This window comes from Puma concolor, chromosome A1, assembly GCF_028749965.1.
Source record: "Puma concolor isolate L17-30 chromosome A1, mPumCon1.1.hap2, whole genome shotgun sequence".
NCBI classification, from domain to species: Eukaryota; Metazoa; Chordata; class Mammalia; order Carnivora; family Felidae; genus Puma; species Puma concolor.
Genome location: NC_141667.1, coordinates 25,662,033 through 25,683,947, shown reverse-complemented (window position 1 = coordinate 25,683,947; position 21,915 = coordinate 25,662,033). Strand labels below are relative to the sequence as shown.

Here is a 21,915-nt window from a genome sequence, read left to right as displayed (position 1 = left end):
GGCCAGCCCAGAAGCTTTCTCTGTAGAGGTCCAGCTTTCTCCGGTTCGCTTTTTAATTTCCTCGGTTTCCTGTTCCGGAGGCGCGGGAGGCGCTACAGTCCTGGCGGCTGTAGAATAATCCTAGCTTTGCTTTGACGGCAACCTCGCGGCGCGAGAGCCTTTTGTAGGTAAAAGGGGCAACTTGCGGGTGTTGGGAGAGGGAGCGTTTCCGAGTGTCCGGGTTTAAACGGGGCTAAGAGTCCGGGGCTGGGGCGAGAGCCGCCTTTGAGTTATGGTCGTGCAGCCCCTCTTCAGTTCTGCAGCTAAGGGCAAAAAAGCGACCCTAGGCCCGAATCCCGCAAATAGAAATGAAAAATGAGACCTTTCATTCATTTGTGGAACGCAGGCGGTGGTCCAGGCCCGGGGCTGCCGGGGTCTCGGAGTGCCGCGAGACCCTGAGCCCAGCGCTTGCCTCGTGGGGCTCACAGTCTGGCGGGAGATGCAAACAGGGGAAACCGCAATTACAGATGAGCTCGACGAAGGTGACCGGCCTGCAGATGCAAGTGGGGGGAACGGTGTTCTTAATAACGTAGTTGCGCACTATGCAACTCTTTGAGCATAGGCTGATGTTCCTGGTCGTGTTAACTGTACAAAGCGGTTCCCTAAAGCTTCCACACAAGCAGTCTAGGAGTAGACCTACGCCGCAAACAATTACTTTTCCAGTTGCAGTGAATTCCTTGACTTTTGAATTAAAATTTGCATCCATAAGATAGCCCGACTACGCCTTTAATATGTCAGTTTCATAATTAGTGTTTTCAGATATTCTCTCCATAGAAACATCCATGAGGATCTAATCCTGAAAGTATAACTATTACACACTGTCCAACAGTGTTAGTGTTCGTTTCGCACCTCTAGGTTCAGTACACTCCTTTGTATTCCTCTAGACGCTGTGTTGAAATCTTTTCTCTTGTTTATTGCTTTATTTAAGGAAAATGTATTTGTAAGTGGATTGAGAGCTTGAGTCTTGCAGGCTGTGTGTCTTACTCAACTTTGAGTCTGTGGGGCCTGTGACATGTATAGGCTCATTGAATATTGTATGAATCAGTGAAAAGGTCCACTCTTTGGTTTTGATAATGCAAATCTGTGCCGGATATATGTGAAAGGGAAATATACAGTAGCAAGTAGAAACATATGCCATTGGTGAGATAGTAAACATTTATTGACCACCTATGTGCAGGATTTTCTGCCAGGAGCTGTGAAGGATACAGAAATGACTTATGAATCAACCCATGTCCTCAAGGAGCTAATAACCTAGTGGAGAAGTTAGAAATGTACACACATGACTATAATATGAGGCAGTCTCTGGTAAGTGCTGTAAAAGAACTAAGTATGGACTAAGCAATGGTAGTCTAGGGGGAGTGGGATTATTTTCTAAAGGGAACTAGGCAAGGCTTCCCGGAAGAGGTGGCATTTGTAGGCAGATGAAAATTCAGTGGGCAGATTAATATAAGTAGGGAATTTTAGAAGAGTGGGAGCAAAGAACAAGCTGGCTGATAGCACCTGGTATGTTAGGCAACTGGGGAAATCTGGGATCATAGGGATTCACAGGGAAGGTAATGGAGGATAAGCCTGCAAGAAGTTGGGTCCAAACTTGGAGTTTGAATTTGATTCCATTGGCCGTGAACCATAAGTAGCCTGTGGTGGCAAGATCAACTGGGTAGGTCCTGGGTTTATCATGAAGGTCTTAGCCTGAATAATAATCATAAGTCAGACCATATTTCATGCCTACTAGTTATTAAGCACAGTGATTGGCACTGCTATATAATCTGAAATTATTTTCGTGAGCCTTTTGAAAATCTACCTTAAGCCTATTGGTAAAGCTTTTAGTTAGACTTTAAGAGGATGCTTCTGCATTAAAGTTCTTTGCACTTAATATTTATGTATTTAGTTTTTAAAACCTTTTGCTGAAGCTTAAGTATTTGGAAAGCCGTTCATGTTCACAGAATTCTTCAGTGGAAAGAGTTGAGAATGAAATCAAGGATAACTGTTGTGTTTACAAAGTTATTTTGTTAGTATGCTAAGTGCATTAGAGAATGCAAAAATCAATGTTAAGATAATTGCGGACATTAGCAGTTTGGGAAACATTTTTATGTGTATTTTATTCTTTCTGTTCTCTCTGTTCTGTTTTATTCTTTCTGTTCTCCCTATTCTTTCTGTTCTGTTCTCTAGAGTTTATATTCTCTGTGGAAGATGTGACGTATCCAGACAGTACGTCATGATGCAAGGCAATACGTGGTGAGTAGTGTGACAGTCATGGCAGGGGTTTTGGAAGAACAGAGAGAAGAAGAGAAACACTGGCACTGGGTCCTGAGAGTGGGAAGGATTTATATATGTGGGGAGAGGAAGAAATGTGTTCATGAGGGCCATGTACATAGTTAGGAATCCAGACTGCCCTGATGGAACTTACAGTTCTGAGGTGCAGGCAAACATGAAAGGTGGAATTAATTGTGAATTGGAATTACTGTAGGAGCTGCCAAGGAGAAGCACAGAGTGTGAGAGCAGGGAGCCTGACAAAGGCCTGGTAGGTTGGTAATAGTGATTGGAGAAAGGCCAGCAGTGGTGTTATTATTGTAGCCAGGGGAGAAACAATGATGTGAAGTGGATGAACTCCGGAAGTATTTATGAAGTAGAAGTGATGGGAATTTAAAATAAATTTTTGGCTAAGGGGGATAAGGGAGGAGAAGTTGTCAGATAATTCCCTGGTGTATGACTTGAGGAACAATACATGTTATTTATTGAGATAGGCAACACTGAAGCGGGAGCCAGTGGTATTGTCTTGGCGGGGAAGGTCATTAATTCCTTTTGGGACATGTTATGTTGAATTTGCAGGGTCTCTGCTGAGTGTGGAGGAAGGTGAAGACGGGGAGATACTGGTGCAGGTGGAGAAAATGTGGGGTGTGTGGGTGGGATGACATGGCAAAGTTCACACTTTTGGGGAGCCTGAGCGAGGACATAATAGCAAACGTTTAAACAATGGGATGTTGAGTTGGTCATTCTCGAGGAACAGCTTTAGGGAGTGACGGAGTCCAGGGATTGAGACAGGGGAAGAGGGGTTTATTGGCCTTGAGGAGTCTGAGGTGTTACAGAGAACTCAACGTTAGATGGGTGGAATATTCCTGTGGCTGAAGGGGTCTGTCAGTTGCTCTTGAAGATGATCAGGCATTGTGAAACCCAGCTTATGGTGAGTTTTTAGTTCTTTTTCCCTTCTCTCTTTTTCTTTCCTCCCACAAAGTCATAGGATGTCGTTCCACCCAGGACGAGGGTGTCCCCGAGGGCGAGGAGGACATGGAGCCAGACCCTCAGCCCCAGCCTTCAGGCCCCAAAATCTGAGACTACTTCACCCTCAGCAGCCTCCTGTGCAATATCAATACGAACCTCCAAGTGCCCCTTCCACCACATTCTCGAACTCTCCAGCTCCCAGTTTTCTCCCTCCACGACCAGACTTTGTACCCTTCCCTCCACCCATGCCTCCGTCAGCACAAGGCCCTCTTCCCCCCTGCCCTATACGACCCCCCTTCCCCAACCACCAGATGAGGCCCCCCTTCCCAGTGCCTCCCTGTTTTCCTCCTATGCCGCCTCCGATGCCCTGTCCTAATAACCCCCCAGTCCCTGGAGCACCTCCAGGACAAGGCACTTTCCCCTTCATGATGCCCCCTCCTTCCATGCCCCATCCCCCACCACCTCCAGTCATGCCACAGCAGGTCAATTATCAGTACCCTCCAGGATACTCACACCATAATTTCCCACCTCCCAATTTTAACAGTTTCCAGAACAACCCCAGTTCTTTCCCACCCAGTGCTAATAACAGCAATAGTCCTCATTTTAGGCACCTCCCTCCATACCCACTCCCAAAGGCTCCCAGTGAGAGAAGGTCCCCAGAAAGGCTCAAGCACTACGAGGATCACAGGCACCGAGATCACAGTCACGGGCGAGGTGAGCGGCATCGGTCCCTGGATAGGCGGGAACGAGGCCGAAGTCCTGACAGGAGAAGACAAGATAGCCGCTACAGATCAGATTATGACCGAGGGAGGACGCCGTCGCGTCACCGGAGCTATGAGCGGAGCAGGTAAAGCACAAACACATGTGTTTTTTAATGAACTGCAGAGATCCAGACATGTGCCATTTGGGTTTCTCCGCAAACCAGACCAAAAAAGTTCAACAGTGCATTTTGATTTATAAAGGGAAGAATACATGTTTTGGGCTGTTTTAAAGAGGGAGAGACAACTGTCATGTCAGAAAAAGCCACTTTTGAAAAGCATTTCAAAATTAATGTAAACTCATTTCAGTGAGTGTAAGCTGATTACGCTGTATAATACAGCTGACATTTTAATGGTGATCTAATGAAAGTTCATTAGATTTTTCGCATGTTTTTTGCATTATCGTATTTACTTTTGTTGTATGATCACCGTGTCAGCTTACAGCACCTGAGTTCTTTTGGAATTGATCTGTGTATGTTACCAATTAGGAATCAAAGTAGTGAAGCAGAACTTGCTTTCTGGTTTTTAGGATAAGTGGGAGTTTATTGTATGTAATTGCCTTCTTGTTTTGTTTCCTTGTAAAGTGCAATGACATTGGTTACACATCAAAGTTTTCAAAATAGCTTTTAACCTGTTTTGTTGCATTGAAATGTATTCATAGTGAAGAAAGTTATATTTTAAAAATACCATTTTATTCCAGATTACATGTTTTTTTCCCCCAAAAGACCAAATATGTACATATATAAGGAAGTAAGGTTTCCAGCAGATACTTCTTTTTTTGTTTAAAATTTTTTTTTATGTTTATTTATTTTTGAGAGACAGAGCATGAGCGGCAGAGGGGGAGAGAGAGAGAGGGAGACACATAACTCATAGTAGGCTCCAGGCTCTACGTTGTCAGCACAGAGCCTGATGTGGGGCCTGAACCCATGAACTGTGAGACCATGACCTTAGCCGAAGTTGGACGTTTAACCTCCTGAGCCACCCAGGTGCCCCTCCAGCAGGCATTTCTAAACTGAGATTCATAGATGGGTTTGTAGAAATGTTCTGAAATTAATATGCAGCATTTTATGTGTATGCATGTTTTTCTGTAATTAAATTGGTAGCTTACAGCAGAATCTCGAGGTGGTGTGAATCTATTTCTTCAAAAGTCTAAGAACTATTGGTGTAGATGGAAAATACAAATCTACATATTTTTTGTAGATAACGATCGTACCAATTAATTTGTACCTTTGGCAAACTCTTTGTATCGTTGAAGTTTTCCAGAGGTGGAGCTAGTAGTGGTGCTTCTCTTTCTGTCCCATAAGGTGTGTTTACCTTCATTGTCCTGTGGCACTTCTGTGCTAATCTGTGGCATCACTTTGCTTCTTGGTTTCCATGTTTTTCTCATGGCTGTTGGCTTGATTCTGATTGAACATTTTGCCAGTAAGTGGTGGTGGTCATTCTCAGTCCTGAAGGGAGTTACTAATGCTTGGAGGGTTGGAAAGAAAATGTGTTGTGTCCTCTCCCTGACGCCCAGTGGAAGATGGAAGGGAACTTGCTTCCTGCAGGGATGACTGATTTCTGGTGGGCCAGAGCTGACTGAAGTTGGTGGACTTTAAAAAATATTTTCAGCATGAGTTATGTCTCTGGTCAATTTTGTCCTTAATTATTCTGTGATGGGTTAATTAGCAGAGGCTGTGATAGTTTATTTTATAATTTTGTGGTGAAAATCTGATCTGAAAAGTGTTTGTTAATAGTTTTCTGTAAACCTTACAGTGATGATAATCCTTTTTCTGGGGAGACACTTTGTTGCAAACTTTAGCATTCTAGAAGGCACTTTTTTTCCTTTTTGGGGTGCTGCACTTAGAGGAGTTTTTAGGGTTCTGCTGTAAAACATTCTGTAAAATTCTTCCATAAAAAAATTCTTGCATCAGGTTTTAATTTGGGGCTATGTATTTGTTTAAAGAAATTCATGTCCTGTCAACTGAGGATCTCTATCAGTAAGTGAAATTAAGTGCTGAGAATTACCACCAATCTTCGTTATCCTAAACCGTAACTCCTTTACTGTGAAGGACCTATTTAGGCAGTTAGCTCATCTTTCTAAATGGCCTTTATTTATGTTGGAGTTGTTTTGTAACATCCTTGGGGGTGTTTGTCCTGGAGCTGCCCCAGTGTCATGGACACATTATAATCGGCTCCCTTTGAGGTCTTACGTAGAGTGCCAGTCACCTGTCTTATATGGAATGTTTTTGTGAAATAAAAGTGGGGTGTGTGAAGTCCCAGTGTAACTGCTAGAAGTATATTGGAGAAAACCAAAACTTCACAAATCTGTGCATTAAATTGTGTTGAGTTTATTCAAATTCTATAGTCTGTCCTCTGGCTACTTGTCCCCTTATTCCTTAGGATAAGTCAGTCCATCCTTTTTCAGATTCCATCTTTCTTCTTTTTCTTCTCCTCCAAAATGTGCTTGAATAGTAATTACCAGATTGTTTTAGGACAAACTGTTTTTAGAGGAAGTTTGTGAAGAAGTGGATCTATGTATTTGTTATTATGAAAGATCAAAATTACTATGGGGAATGGGAAAAGAAACAGCCATAGATGCAGTGCACTGAGCACGCTGTTTTGCAGTGTGGTGGGACTGGTGCAATGGCTTCCTATAACTGAGTGGTGTTAGAGCACAACAATCCCCGTAGCTGGCCTGTTGAGTACAGTGTGTAGCCATCAGAGAGCTAGTATTATATACCTATATATCTCAGTGCCTGCAGCTAAGGAAGAGTCTTTGGAAGAGTAACCCAAACATTGTTTTTCTTGCTCTAAATGGGTTCATTACATAGTGTTAACTAATGTGGTTTGTAACCAAATTGGCCTTTTCAGTTCATACCAACTCAGAGGTAGCAGTCATCATCAGAAGTGTCATTCTCAAATGCAAAATTCTATTGCCTAGATGTTAAAATACAAACAAAAATCAAGAGTGTCCTTTCAATAGAGTTTGATTTGGAAATTATTATTATTGGCAATTATTCTCAGCTGCCATCAGTACACATATCTGTTGTGTGTTACCACTCACTAGTTGGGATTTTACTGCTTAAAAGTAAACTGTAATTTTTTAAATTTATTTTTTAAGTGACCTCTGCATGCACTGTGGGGCTTAAACTTACAACCCAGAGATCAAGAGTTGTATACTCTACGCACTGAGCCTGCCAGGCGCCCCAGTAAACTGTAATTTTAGAAGTTGTATCAGATAAAGAATGTAGAATCCCAAGCTCTGGCCACTTTATTTTAGACAGCTGGTGTGTCCCTGAGGCTTATGTATATGGTAAAAGTATCATTCAGTGGAATCTTTCTTGAGGAGGGAGTGACCTTTAAGTGAAAAAACATTTCCTGTTTTAATATCTAAACAGTTACATTTTTCTATCAGTTTTGTAAGTTTTGATTTTCAGTGTATTTACATTTCTTCTATTTGGCTATAGGTTGGGGGATATTTTTGATTTCAGACATTTTTATAGTCTTCTTGCTGGACTCAGGCTAATACATTTTTTTTACATGCTGAAATGGGGTGGTTATTTCCCTTAGACTTAGTTGTGATTGACACACACTAGAGTTCCAGTTTTGTTCAAGATCTTCATTGTACTTATTAAATAGACTCAGACATTATTATTGTTATTACTAAATTCCCATTTTACATTGAAAGGTTTTAAAATCCCCTATTTTATTTTACATTGTGTAAACTGTGTCTCTATTTAGAGTTGTTTTCAGAGTAAAACACTATTTAAAGGTAAAGTGACTTACAGTCTCATGGCAGTTAATGAATGATACCTAGAACTATAACTCAGGCCTTTTTTTTTTTTATGTTTTTATTTATTTTTGAGAGAGAGAGATATAACACGTGTGGGGGAGGGGCAGAGAGAGAAGGAGACAGAGGATCCAAAGTGGGATCTGTGCTGACAGCAGAGATCCCGATGTGGGGCTCCAACTCACAAACCGCATGATCATGACCTGAGCCGAAGTCAGATGCTTAACCTACTGAGCCACTAGGGCGCCCTCAGAGTTTAGAACCTTAGCTTAATTTTTACTATAAAAGCTTTAATTTACATTTATTTGATGGATGAAATTTAGAATTTTCTAGCAATCACTAGGTAGTAGAGTCCTTTAAAGTTTTACCTATAGGTTACATAAAAGAATTGGCTGCTTGGAAGGTCTGGAGAGAAGATTATGATAAATCCCCTGTTGCTTAGCATCAAGTATGACTTCTTTCTTCAAAGAAAACAACAAAAAATGTCCAAGTTAGTTAACTTCTGTAAAGAAAAAAAACCTCCGTTATCCTTTAATAAATGATGAATAAAAATGTCCCATCGAGAATAGTGCCAGAAAAATTCTTAGGTGAGGTCCATTTATTTAGAAGATGAATTTATTCAGTGAAAAGAGATGGTGTTTTTGAGTCTTTCTGTTGAAAACAGCTCTGTGTATTAATTCCTTTAAGAGAGCGGGAACGGGAGAGACACAGGCACCGGGACAGCCGAAGATCACCATCTCTGGAAAGGTCCTACAAAAAAGAGTATAAGAGATCTGGAAGGTAAGCAAGGAGTTGACACTGAAAGAAGTCATAGGCTTATCTCCTTGAATTTAGGTTTTGTGCTTCTGCAAACATCACCAAGTCTTCAAAATAGCCTGAGTCTGTCCAAAATGCCCTATGAAAAGCTAAAACAGCCAGTAACTTAAAAACCTTTACTTTCAAGATGTATCGATGATGCACAAGGAAAATTTTGATAAATTTCCAAAAATTAGAAATTATACAAGCCACTTTTTCTGACCTCAGTTGCTATAAAACTGTATATGTTAATAATTCAAGGTTTTTAAAGTTTTTTTTGTTTTTTTTGTTTTTTTTGTTTTTTGAGAGAGAGAGGGAGAGCACGAGTTGGGGAGGGGCAGAGAGGGAGAGACAGAATCCCAAGCAGGCTCTGTGCTATCAGTGCAGAGCCTGACGCAGGGCTTGAACCCATGAACCCCCGTGAGATCATGACCTGAGCTGAAATCAAGAGTTGGATGCTCAGCCAGTTGAGCCACCCAGGCACTCCAGTAATTCAAGGCTTTAAAAAGAAACCTTGGAAATTCATAATTATGCTCTCAAATTTACTTGTTTCAGAAAAAAAAGAGTAAAACTGCAGCCATACTTTATTTAGAAGAACGACATTGACATTGTTGTAAACCAAAACTTACAGGGTGTAACCAGTTCTATACTGAGAGGTAAAATCATGGTCTTATGTAATGGTAATTAAAAACAGCACTCTGGAATCTGACAGATTTGGGGTCAGTTATTTTCCCAATTTGGATATTAGGCAGAGTTATCTAACCTTTTTAAGCCTCAATGTCTTTGTCTAAAATAAGAGCAGTTTTACTTGCCTTTTTGCATGGTAAGGAGATGTTGAGAGAATACATGTAAAAACACTTAGAACTGGGTCCAAAGTTAGTGCCAAATGAATGGTAACTATGTGTGTATATATATATGCGTGTGTGTGTGTGTATAGGTTAAAGTTATATTAATATGTATAAATATGCATATCTAATTACTGTCTGATCACTTAGCTCTACAAACTGGTAGAGTATAAGAAAAGCAGAAAAAAGGATTTAAAGATAAAAAGAAATTAATGAAATAGGAAAAAGAACTATAATACTGTAGCAATATTTGAAAATAAATGCAAGACTTCTTTGAAAGGTTATACAGTTCAAAAAGTGGCAAATCTGGAAAAGATAAACATACATTCCATTAGGTATAAGAAAGAATGTATCATAAGAATGAAGGGGATTTAAAAAGTATAATATGTTGGTATAAGTACAGATACTATATTTACAAAATTTAAAAACTTGGATGTGATGGGTTGATTTCTATGAAAGCAAAAATTACAAACTTCACACAAGCAGAAAGTTTTAATAGGCTAATAACTACGGAAAAAATGGAAAAAGTTGGATTTTTACCACTTCCAAAAATGTATTAAACTGTTCTAGGATACTGATGAAGATGGAAGGGAAAACAGAGATGACAAAACCTAACCCAATGTAGAAAACTATAAAACAATCTGTTATGAATATGGCTATGAAAATTTTCAGTAGTGCGTTAAAGTAACAGTTTATTCCAAGATTGCATGGATAAATAGGTTAGTATCAGGACATCTATAATTAATTCTTTGTGTCAAAATCTGTAGAGTTATCTCTGTACCTGTCTATTAGATATTTAAAATAGAACCAGCATCCTTTTATAAATAGAAACTTTGGTAAACTAGGCATAAAAGCAGACTTTTTTAACATGATAAAAGAATATAGAATATTCTTAGAATACTCATAGAATATTATCTTATGAATATGATTGATACCATTTCAGAAGAGTCGTATTTAATGTTGAAACCTTTCAGGCCTTCCCATACAAGTTAGAAAAAGGATTGAGGCCCCATTGCCTATCACTGTCACCTAACATTGTATAACTGAATGTTATACAATTCAGTTCTTCTTGAAGTGAATGAAAAACAGCGCATTCTCGTGTGTGCCAGGTATTGTACTGGTGTGAGTGAAAACATTCACAAGAGTCCCCACTTTACAGGCATAAGAAAGTTAAGTGCTATGAGGAGTACTTCTGATAGAACAATTACATGTGGCTCTGGGAACACAGCAGCGAAAGCTCAGTCTTGGGTAGTCAGAGAAATTGGTAGAGAAATTGGTATCTTACCTTTTTAATAATTGGTACTTGAAGTGTGTGTAGGAATGCATTAGAGAAGGGGATGGTGAAGGGAGAAAAAAGAGCACATGGGAAGGTTGCAGTGTGGAGAAGTGGCTCTGAGAGGGTCAAGCCTGGAGCTTGGGAAATAAGTTTAGACAGCTTTTGTAGTGATCCATACAAGAAGTGATTATGCCTACATCAGCTCAGTGACCGTGGTAACGGGGAACGGTAGAAGTAACTGAGAGGTGTGTGTGAGATCGAGTCAGTAGGATAACTGATGGTGAGGGAAGAGCAGTCAGCACCTGAGATCTGGTGGCCCCCACTGGGGGTGGGGAGCACTAAGAAAGATGCAAGGTGAGTACAGTTTGGGCATGTGGAATATAAGAATCTGTGAGACAACCAGGTGAAGTTGTGTGGCAGTTTATTGGTTACACAGGTGTAAAGCCCAGAAAAGAGATCCCAGCTGGAAATACTAAATGCCAAGGATAGATGAGATTAGCTAGAGTTTGTTCAGTGAGAAAGGGCCTGAAGAGGAGATAAGGGTAGGAAAAAAAGCCAGACACTGTGTTGGTAGATATTACTGAGGACCCATTTCAGGTTGGTGATTTTTTTTTTTTTTATTTTTTTTTTTTCAACGTTTATTTATTTTTGGGACAGAGAGAGACAGAGCATGAACAGGGGAGGGGCAGAGAGAGAGGGAGACACAGAATCAGAAACAGGCTCCAGGCTCTGAGCCATCAGCCCAGAGCCCGACGCGGGGCTCGAACTCACAGACGGTGAGATCGTGACCTGGCTGAAGTCGGACGCTTAACCGACTGCGCCACCCAGGCGCCCCTCAGGTTGGTGATTTTTAATGTAGAGTGCTGGAAACATCTTCAGTCTAGTGGTTTTCTTCTCCTGTGCCCAGTAGCTTGTGGGGAAGGCAGAAACTTGGATTCTGTGAGTTCCAACTAATGCAGTGGATGAGAAAATTAAAATCATAGATGTACATACTGCAAAGGAAGAAAAGTTATCATAGCCTGTACTATAACTTATTGTTAAGAAACAATTTGTAGTTTGAATTTTGAAGTTTGGAGTGCCTGAGACACTTAGCTAAAAAAGATGTTTTGCCCCTGTTTTGAAATGACCCTCTCAAAATCTTAAAAAGAAAAAGAAAAAGAACATTAATTGATATTCACAGCAGACAACCCTGGCCATCCATCATTCAAGACACCTGCCTTAAGAGAAATGGAGTGAGGATATTTTTGCCCATGTTTCTTGACAATAATAGTAAACATTTCATGGGCTTTTAGTACAGGTCAAAATGTCTGTGTTAGACAACCATATTAGCATTTAACTACCACTTTAATAGCTTGGGAATATGGGTAAGTGATGCAGTTTCTAATTCTGTTTCCTCTGTAGGAGATGTTCATATCTGCCTCATAGGATTCTTCTAAGGGTGAAATGTGAGTGTCAGTAAAATGCTTTAGCAGAGTGCCAGGCTTGCAGTAAGCACTAAAATAAACATACAAACCAAGCCATACCAGTGGGAGCTAAGAGTTGCCATTATTAGCTAATGGTATTAGCAGGAAAATTCAAGAGGATCAGCTAAGAAACCATGAGAATAATTCACTGAAGTTGACAGTTGTAAACAAACAAAAAAAAATCAAAATTAATATCCTTCCTAAATACCAGAAACACCTAAGAAAATGTAATGGGGAAAAAATATACGTTCACTACAGAAATTTTAATTAAAATAAAATATCTTGATAAGCTTAAAAAATACAGATCAGTGTGAAGAAAACTATCAGTGTAGCTGATGACAAGATGACGTAAATGAATGGAGGGCATGCTGTATTCCCATAGTGGAAGTAGAAGACAGTGTTGTAAAAATACCAGTTTTCTTCAAAATAATGTACAGTGTAACGTAACTTCAGTTGAACTGTGGGTTTTTAAACTTTATAATGATTTAAAATAGAAGTGAGAATAATGAAAAATAATAATGCAGGGATATTTGAGCAAAATTAAAATGTTCTATACCCATAATTATTAAAACAATTTGATATGGGTATAAAATATTCCAAATATTGAGCAACATTCAAGTATATATAAAAAAATTTACCTCTGTCATAAAATTGTTTCAAATCAGAGGAGAAACTGATGTGGGGACAATTGACAAAACATGGAGGAAGAAACTAAAGTTAGATTTATGCCTTATATCTTAGAGAGGTAGAATAAAAAAATTTAATGTTAAAAAGTAACTGAAGAAAATAGAAAATATTTATTTAATTTTGGGATGGGAAAGGATTCCAAACATAACACTAAGGCAGGCAGTATAAACAAGATCTCTAGGTTTGGCCATGTAAGTCATATGTAGCAATAGACAGAATTAAAAGGAAAACAAAAAACTGAAAAAGGTTACATTACATTTGACAGAAAGGCAGTTATCTTTTTATTATTTATTTTAATGTTCATTTATTTTTGAGAGAGAGAGAGAGACTGAGGATCTGAAGCAGGCTCTGTGCTGACAGCAGCGAGCCCGGTGTGGGGCTTGAACTCCGAACCATGAGACCATGAGCTGAGTTGGACGCTCAACTGATTGAGCCACGCAGGAACCCCAGAAGGGCAGTTATCTTAATAAAAAAGTTTTTCAATAAATAAAAAAGACTGTACTCCTAGTTTTAACAATACTGGCATAGCATATGACTCGGCTGTTCATAAATGAAGTGACCATGAAACGTTATTTCAATAGTGATAAAAAAAATTGCAAGTTAAATAAGACACTTCTTTCATTGGAATGGCAGAGATTAAAAACAGTCATGTTGACAGAATGTGTAGAAATGGGAACTCCCATATGGTTTTGATTTTAGTCTAGACTAGTACTACCTATCTATAGAGAAGCCTTAAAAAAAGTACACATTCTTTGTGTGAAATAATTTGACAGGTTGCAGAGAATGCAGGTGTGTTCACAGTGGCATTGTTTATGATGACAAAAAAAATAAATGGTAACCTTAATGACTATGATCAGATTTGTTAAATTATGGCATACATGTGTAGATCAATAATACGCACCTATTAAAAGTGGTTCAGGAATGGATGCTTATTGAAGGGTATTCCTGATTTCTTTTGAGAATGGCAAGCTATAGAGTTGTGTGCTTTTTTGTTGTTGTTAAATGTGTGTATTTTTATGTATATATTGTCATATTTATAGGTTTTAACCCATTTGTTAAATATAGCAGTTATTTCTTAGTGGTTTTATGGATGACGAGTTTGTTTGTTTTTTTTTTTGTTAATGCTTTATTTTTCTACAGTGGGCGTATGTATATTTTACTTTACAGTAACTTTTCTGGTAACAAAATGTAATATTTAGAAGTTATATCAATAAGTAATCAATACATAATCTAATTACCCACCCTTTCCCCCTCGATGTATACACACCTACATACTCACACTTTCCCTGTCATAAAGTTAGAAGTTAGTGGTAGAGTTGATGAGAATAGTTAATTTGTGACTTTGATCCAGATGTGAGCTTTCTTGGATAATAGTGACTTTGTTAGTGTTGCTGCAGAGGATGCTACCATAATACTAATACAACAGTTTCTCTCCTTGGCTAGATTCTCAGGGTATGTATGGTTGCATTTAAGTTTTTGGGTGTCAAGTTAAAACCTGTCCTTTAGGTTTTTCTCTCTAAACACATCCATAGGATAGGCCTTTGCACATGTTAAGCCCTAGAAATTCAAGGAGAGCGAGTTGTTTTTATCCTTTTTAAATGAATTAATATCAGTATTTGCAGGGATCAGAATTAGACAGAGTGGTGGTTCACTAAGTAGTAACCCAAGTCTGAGCTTCCAGAGAGATGGTTAGGGATGATATAACTGATTTTCTCTTAGATTATGGTCCTCAAGCTAAATTTATGGCCAAATTGAGACTGTGTTTTGTGAAGCCTTTTTTTTACCCCTTGGCAAAGCAAGCTGTGGAGGATTCAAAAGTAGTATTCTCATTGCTGAGATTGTCCATATGTGGAGATTTTCAAATATTTCCGAAATATCTTTCTCTTCTAGGAGTTATGGTTTTCCAGTTGTCCCTGAACCTGCTGGATGCACACCAGAATTACCTGGGGAGATTATTAAAAATACAGATTCTTGGGCCCCACCCCCGGAGACTGTGAATCAGTAAGTAGATCTGGGGTAGGGCCTGGGAATTTGTATTTTTAAACAACTAACTTCAGGTGATTCTGATGCCACCAGACTAGTGTTTGGGAATCACTGGTTTAACAAAAGTAAATATGTTGATTTGGTATGGCATTTTTATTTTAGGTGAAAAAATGAACTAAACAGGTGAAATAGAATAATCTTACAACATAAGAACATTTTAAATAATTAGCCTCTTTTACCTCCTTTTAAAGTCGCTCCCCAAGTAGGGAGAAAAAGAGAGCTCGTTGGGAGGAAGAAAAAGACAGATGGAGTGACAGCCAGAGCTCTGGCAAAGAGAAGAATTATACCTCAATGAAGGAAAAAGAGCCAGAGGAGACACTGCCTGACAAAAATGAGGAGGAGGAAGAAGAACTTCTTAAGCCGGTGTGGATTCGATGCACCCACTCAGAAAACTACTACTCGAGTGACCCCATGGATCAGGTGGTAGGTCTGAGAAGCGATGACCAGGGTTTCTCAACTTTGGCACCTTCAGCATTGGGAGTTGGGTAATTCTTTGTGGTGGGTGCCATCCTGTACATTGTAAGATGTTGAGCAGCCTCTCTTGAGTTCTGTGCACAGGATACTCCCCAGTTGTGAACCCAAAGCTGTCTTCAGACATTGCCAAATGCCCTCCACCCCTCTCCCCGGTGGAGAATCACTGCTGTAGACCAAAGCTGTCTTCCACAACCAAAGGCAAGAGTGCGGTAGATTAAAGTATCTCTTCGTTCTGCATTTTTATAACACTGTTAGTCTTGATAATGGTGGTTTTCTAAGTTCTCACACATAACTGCTTTATGCAGTTTGTGGTTGTGTTTGTATGTACATTTCCCCCCCAACATGGGAAATAAGGAAGACTTTGAGTTTGTCTCTTAGAAGTCTGACCTTGACCAGAGATAACCACAGGAAGTTTCCCATGCATATTGGCTGGTTTTGTGGAATGGCAGGGGTTATCACCCTTCATGGGCTCTTGAGAGAGCCTGTGCACAGGCTGCTCAAGGGGAGGTTCCTGGGCTCCGCAGCCCATGTGGAGTCTTTGTTGTGTCAGACTCCATGACTTCCTCTTTCGTATACTTGTTTCTTTTGCCTTTTTTATCTTTTATCTTCATTTTATTTTTGGTCACTCTCTGTTTAGTCTCTCTCTTTCTCCAGGTAGGTGTTAGGACTCCATCCCATTAATTTAGGCCTATTTGCCACAGGGTAGACACAGAGTGACGCTCATTGATTAGATGGATGAGTGAAGGAATGATCGTCTATAGGTCTGAGATGTAAGTGGTTGGAGATGGTAGATTTTGTGTATGGGGTTAGATAAAAGAACATTCTGTTTGGAATTTTGTGGAAATAGCTTCTACTTGGCTTGGGCTCTTATCTGTAGAGAACGTAAAAGTAGACTCTCTTGTCTTTGGGAAAAAGAATTTGAGAAATCTCATGATGCTGTGATATTTTACTTGATAAATTAGAGCAGGGTTTTAAGTCATGGTTCATGTGATACAGGAAAGGGAAAGCTCATGCTGAGCATTTTATGGTGCAACTTTACTCGTGCTTCTCATATCTTACTTAATTCTGAAAACAGTCCTGGAAAGAAGGTATCTGTTGGTTAAGCATGTTTGTAAATTATAATACTTGACGAATTGTGACTTAAACTGTGAGCCAGGTTTGTTTTTCTCAACAAGTTGTCTGGAAGGAAGTGGTGGCTGGTGTACATTTAGTGGCTCAGTGATGGCAGAGCTGGCTCTAGTTTGCTATCTGCTGCTTTTGGAGCATCCACTGTGAGTTGCAGGGTGACTGCAGGTGTCATGTTCTTACACACGTCTGTCCAGACACAGGATGCAAGGGCAGTGCTGTGTGGGGCCCAGCGTACCCATGGATCTTTCCTTCTATTCCTTCCCCAGAACTGTATCATATGTCTTTCCCAGGGCTTCATTTTCCATTGCTGCCATAACAAATTTCCACAGACTTTATAGCTTACCACAGCACACATTTATTATCTCACAGCTCTGTAAGTCAGAAGTCAAACTTAGGTGTTGCTGGCTGAATCAAACAAGGCTGTGCTCCTTTCTGGAGAGAATCTGTTTTCTTGGCTCATTCAGGTTATAGGCAGAGTTCAGTTCCTTGTGGCTATAGGATGGTCCTTGCGTCCTTGTTGGCTGGCTGATGAAGGCTGTTTTCACCATCCTGAGGTCATGTGCATCCCTTGGCTCATAGGTCCCTTCCTTCATCTTCAAAACCAGTAGTGCAGGTCGCGTGTCTCTTGTGCTTTGAGGATCTCCAGCCTCTTCTTCCCTTGCACCTCTGATTCCATTTCGAAAGGTTCTCTGCTTTTAAGGGCTCATATTAGATTGGGCCCATCCAGATAATCCAGGATAATATCTTCTTCTCAAAGTCTGTAACCTTAATCACTATCTGCGAAGTTTTTTCTGCCACATAAGGTAACATACTCAGTTCCTGGGTGTTAAGGCAGGGACATCTTTGAGGGTCAGAGGGGGACTCTAAACCCACTTTTCCTAAGACCAGGAATTCTCTACCCCAAATCTGAAGGGAATCATGGTTCTTTTAGCAAAGAAGAAAAGGAGAATGGCTGCCATGGATATTATTCTTAAAACAAAATAAAATAGCAAAGGTTCAAAGAGTTTACACAGGCAGTTTTTTTCCTTATATATTTTATGAGTATATTAAAATTGGTGTAGAAGGAAGGCTAATAAACTAAGCCCAACATTTGCCTTTGTGTTTTGTCATCTGGTGCAGAGAGGTGGCACGAATGTCAGCTGTCCTCGCATTGCCAGTGTCAGTAATGAGCTGGGGCTTTGAAAAGCAATTATCCTCTTTTGGGATAACTGCAGATTTTATGATTTGCTTTAATTTGCTTTTTCTGTCTGATAGGTCTGGTCTTTACATTTTGGAAACTACTAAGTTGAAGAATATGGACATTTAAAGTGATTTCATCCTGGGAAGAGAGAGTGGGGGAAAGTGGAGAGTTTCCTCTAGGAATGCATTGTAGAATCCTGTGTTTGTGGAGTGTGGGTGTGTTGGTGTATGGGTGTGTGCACGTGAGTGTGCATGTATGTGTGTGTGTGTGTGTCTGTGTTCCTGTGTTTTATAGGGTGTATTTGTGGAGGAGGGGATCTATGTTCTTGAAAAAAATTTTTTATTTGAGTATAATTGACAATGTTACATTAGTTTCAGGTGTGCTACATAGTGATTCAACATCTTTGTTATGCTGTGCTCACAAGTGTAGCTACCATCTGTCACCATGCAATGCCAATGTCACCATTGCAATGTCATTGACTGTATTCCCTATGCTGTGCCTTTTACTCCTGTGACTTCTTCATTCCATAAGGATATTTATGTTTGATCATTGGGTTGATGTGGAAGATAGACTATCAGTGATTTTCAGTAGTGGGGAAATGTATGTTCCCTAGCAGAGTGTCAGATATCATGAATTCTTGGGTGGCGGGGGTCATGATTTATTTTTTCATATCAAAAGGCATAGGTGAACAGTTTTTATATTTCTTCTGAATGTTGGCAAGTACATTTTCCTGAAGATTGTGTTAGCCATAAATGTGTGTGATTCAGAACACCCATGCCAGCATTGGCCATTTTGTTTTTAAATGTTTGTTAAATTGAAGGAAATGGCATCTTGCTGTTACAAATCCTTGATTATTTGTGAGGTTGTATGTATCTTTGGTATGGCTATTACTAATGTAGTTCCTAATATTGATTCTTTATTTTTCAAAGGGAGATTCTACTGTGGTTGGAACAAGTAGGCTCCGTGACTTATACGACAAATTTGAGGAAGAACTGGGGAGTAGGCAAGAAAAGGCCAAAGCTGCTAGACCTCCGTGGGAGCCTCCTAAGACAAAGCTAGATGAAGATTTGGGTGAGTTAGAAGTTACGAGACCAAGGCCCTGTGCTCCTGTTACTGCTTAAACCTTGGCTTTGGGGATATGTTCTTGAGAGTCGTATATTGAAATTTCCTCTTTTTCATTTATTTTCCTTAACTATAGTAGCAATATATATAAAAGTAGAACTTTCTCTGTTTTGATCTTATTTTTCCTTAGTTGCATTCAGAATACATAAGCGATCTCATTTGTAAGGCATGCTAACAGTTGTGTCCCTTGTAGAACTGTCCAGTCTTAGAATCAGCACCATAGTCCAGCCTCTCCACCAGAAGCAGGAGTCTATTCCCTGTCACCTGTGCCTCTAATGGGCAGGCATTCCCTTGTGGCTCTCTCCACTGCTAGGGAGCTCCTGCTTTGATGAGGAAATGCCAGCTGTAGGCCAGTTCTGATTGAAGGTTTCTCTCAACTCATATGGATAGTTTCCATAACTTTATCATGTGGTGATCTATTTTTTTTTCATGTGTATTATGAGGTTCCAAGTAGATGCTGAGATCTTTGAGGATAGAAACTGCTTTTCACCACTTTGCAGCCTTAGCCCCTAACAGAAAGCCATTCATAGATCAGGCACTCCCTGTGCCTTTTCCCTGTCTTCTGGCTCTCATCTGCCACCTTCATTTTCCCAGCTGAGAGGCAGCGTCCATGGTGGGTAAAAGCACCGACTGAACCTCAGTTCAGACTCCTGCTCAGCCACTTGCTATATGACCTTGGGCAAGTGATTTCATTCTCTCCATGCCTTACTTTTCTCATCTATAAAAGGAGGATGAACAGCGTCTATCTCATGCAGTACTCAAGAATCCAACCATGTCGGGGTTGGGTTTTATTACTGTGATGTACTGTTAATCTCTTGTAGGAGTAATGTAAGTTCTGGGTCTGTTTTTTCATAAATATATATATTTTTAAGTTTATTATTTATTTTGAGAGAGAGAGAACATGAGCAGGGGAGGCGCAGAGAGAGGAAGAGAGTGAGAATCCCAAGCAGGCTCCGCACTGTCAGCTCAGAGCCCAGTGCGGGGCTCAAACTCACAAACTATGAGATCATGACCTGAGCTGATATCAGAGTCACCGACTAAGCCACTCAGGCACCCCTAGGTCTGTTTTTTTAATTATGGTAAAATACACAGAACAGTAAATGTACCATTTAGCCATTTTGTAAGTATACAGTTCAGTAGTATTTGAGACTATTTACATTGTGTGCTGTCTCCAGAACTCATTTTGCTCAGCTGAAACTCTGTATCCATTAACTCCCCAGTCCCTCCTTCCACCTAGCCTCTGGCAACTACCATGCTACTTTCTATTTCTATGAATACTAGGTACCTCATAGAAGTAGACTCACGTAGTATTTGTCTTTTTGTGACTGGCTTATATCACTTATCATAATCCTTAGTCTGTTTTTATCCAGTCACTTTCAAGGACTAAAATCTTTTATTGCTACTATGGGGAGGAGAAAATAATTTAAAATCTTCAGTCTGGTACTCAGAACCTTCAGTCTGGCGTTTGTGACACTTAAACCCCTTACCTCCTGGTATTTTTCTGTGGGGCCTTTGTCCAGTGCTTGTGCTCCTCCCTCCATGCTTTTGCCTGAGTGCCCCCTTTGCATTTTTTTCCTCTTACCCGCTCATCAGCCAAACTCCACCCCATCCGTGTGCCTGGGTCATGTGCACCTCTTCCAGGAAATCTCAGTGACCTGAGTCAGGGTAGACTCGCCCTTTTCTGAATTACTACACCTATCTATCTATCTATTTATTATTATTATTATTATTATTTTACTACTACACCTTTTTAAATGTGAGACTCCATACCGCTGCTGTGGTTTGCATTTTCCCTGGCATTGTTCATTAGGTCTTTCTCTAAAACTCTTGTTTTCATTGCTTTCTTAACTAGATTGTGACTTAGCAGTATGGGCTGCATTATTTTCCTGGTATTGCCTAGCAGAGTGCTTGGTGTGGAATAGGCTCCCAAATGTTTACTGAAAGAAAAAACAATTGTAAATTTCTTCATCTTCTCTGTTTTCCCTTGCCCTCTTTTAGAGAGTTCCAGTGAATCCGAATGTGAGTCTGATGAGGACAGCACCTGTTCTAGCAGCTCAGACTCTGAAGTTTTTGATGTCATTGCGGAAATAAAACGTAAAAAAGCCCACCCTGACCGACTTCACGATGAACTTTGGTACAATGACCCAGGCCAGGTGTGCATGTTTTTATGCCGTGTTCTTGCTACAAAGGTTGCAAACCCACACATCACATTTATGACTCCGGGCTCAGAATATGCATGTTGGCTAGTATGAAAACTGAATTTTACTCTCAGGGTTGTGTGTCATCCCTCAGAGCTTATTCCTCTTCAGCTTCAGAGTTCGGCACCAAAGCATAAGTACCAGAGCAACTGTCTCTTGAATCATGTTTGACGATGTTTGTAAATTCCATGTTAGGGAGCAGGATAATGGTGCTGCCTCATTAAAGTTGCAGTAAACGGAAAGAGACAAATGGTAGGCTGAGGGAGAGAGCACTTGTAGGTGTTTTTAAAAGCAATTCATCTGGAAGGTATCTTGCAGCAATATAGTAAACAATAAGTCCTGTAAGACTTCATATTTCTTAGCTGGTAATAGTCATAATTACTTATAAGTTCTTTTCCTATTAAGCATTTTTGAGCTAACGATGTCATGGCTGGACATAATCATTTTATTTTTACTTACTGTTTTATTATGAAGTAATACTTAATACCAAATAGTATCTTTATAAAAGATTTATTTTACAAATATACAACACCTGCAAAAATAGTATCTTTAATGCACATGAAGTTATTAAGCTTAATAAAACATACACCTATAAAAAGATACTTTATATTAATTTGAATGCTTTTTTGGTTCTTATTAGATGACTGCTATCTAAGTGGTTTGTTGGATTTTTTTTTTATACAATTAATATAGTTGGAGTACCTGAACAGAAATGTATTTTGTGGTGCTTTTTGCTCTCTTGGAATTGAGCAGAAATGTTTAAAAATTGCAAATGTGTTTTGAAACTTACTTTGACTTATTAACCATGTATATGATCTCTGTGAATAGCTTTACTGAGTTATAATTCACATACCATCCAGTTTACACACTTAAAGTATACAATTCATTTTTTGTGTTTCTGTTCACAAGATTTAAC

The 21,915-nt window shown here is 39.7% G+C and overlaps 1 protein-coding gene across 7 annotated transcripts in view; it reads left to right on the top strand.

Annotated features, from left to right (window-relative positions):
* The first annotated feature begins 44 nt into the window (after positions 1-44).
* DROSHA (drosha ribonuclease III) overlaps positions 45-21,915 on the top strand; it is a 127,871-nt gene continuing 106,000 nt past the window's right edge. For 2 of the 7 annotated variants that reach the window (XM_086676415.1, XM_086676402.1), the window contains exons 1-9: positions 52-167; positions 1,217-1,344; positions 2,209-2,274; positions 3,272-4,105; positions 8,476-8,568; positions 14,745-14,855; positions 15,089-15,320; positions 18,609-18,750; positions 20,800-20,954. In XM_086676415.1, coding sequence (XP_086532541.1) covers positions 2,255-2,274; positions 3,272-4,105; positions 8,476-8,568; positions 14,745-14,855; positions 15,089-15,320; positions 18,609-18,750; positions 20,800-20,954 — 1,587 coding nt within the window. In that variant the 5' untranslated portion in view covers positions 52-167; positions 1,217-1,344; positions 2,209-2,254. Of the gene's footprint in view, positions 168-1,216; positions 1,345-2,208; positions 2,275-3,271; positions 4,106-8,475; positions 8,569-14,744; positions 14,856-15,088; positions 15,321-18,608; positions 18,751-20,799; positions 20,955-21,915 lie in introns of all 7 variants that reach the window. The other 5 variants (XM_086676407.1, XM_086676417.1, XM_086676419.1 and 2 more) reach the window with 5 other exon arrangements.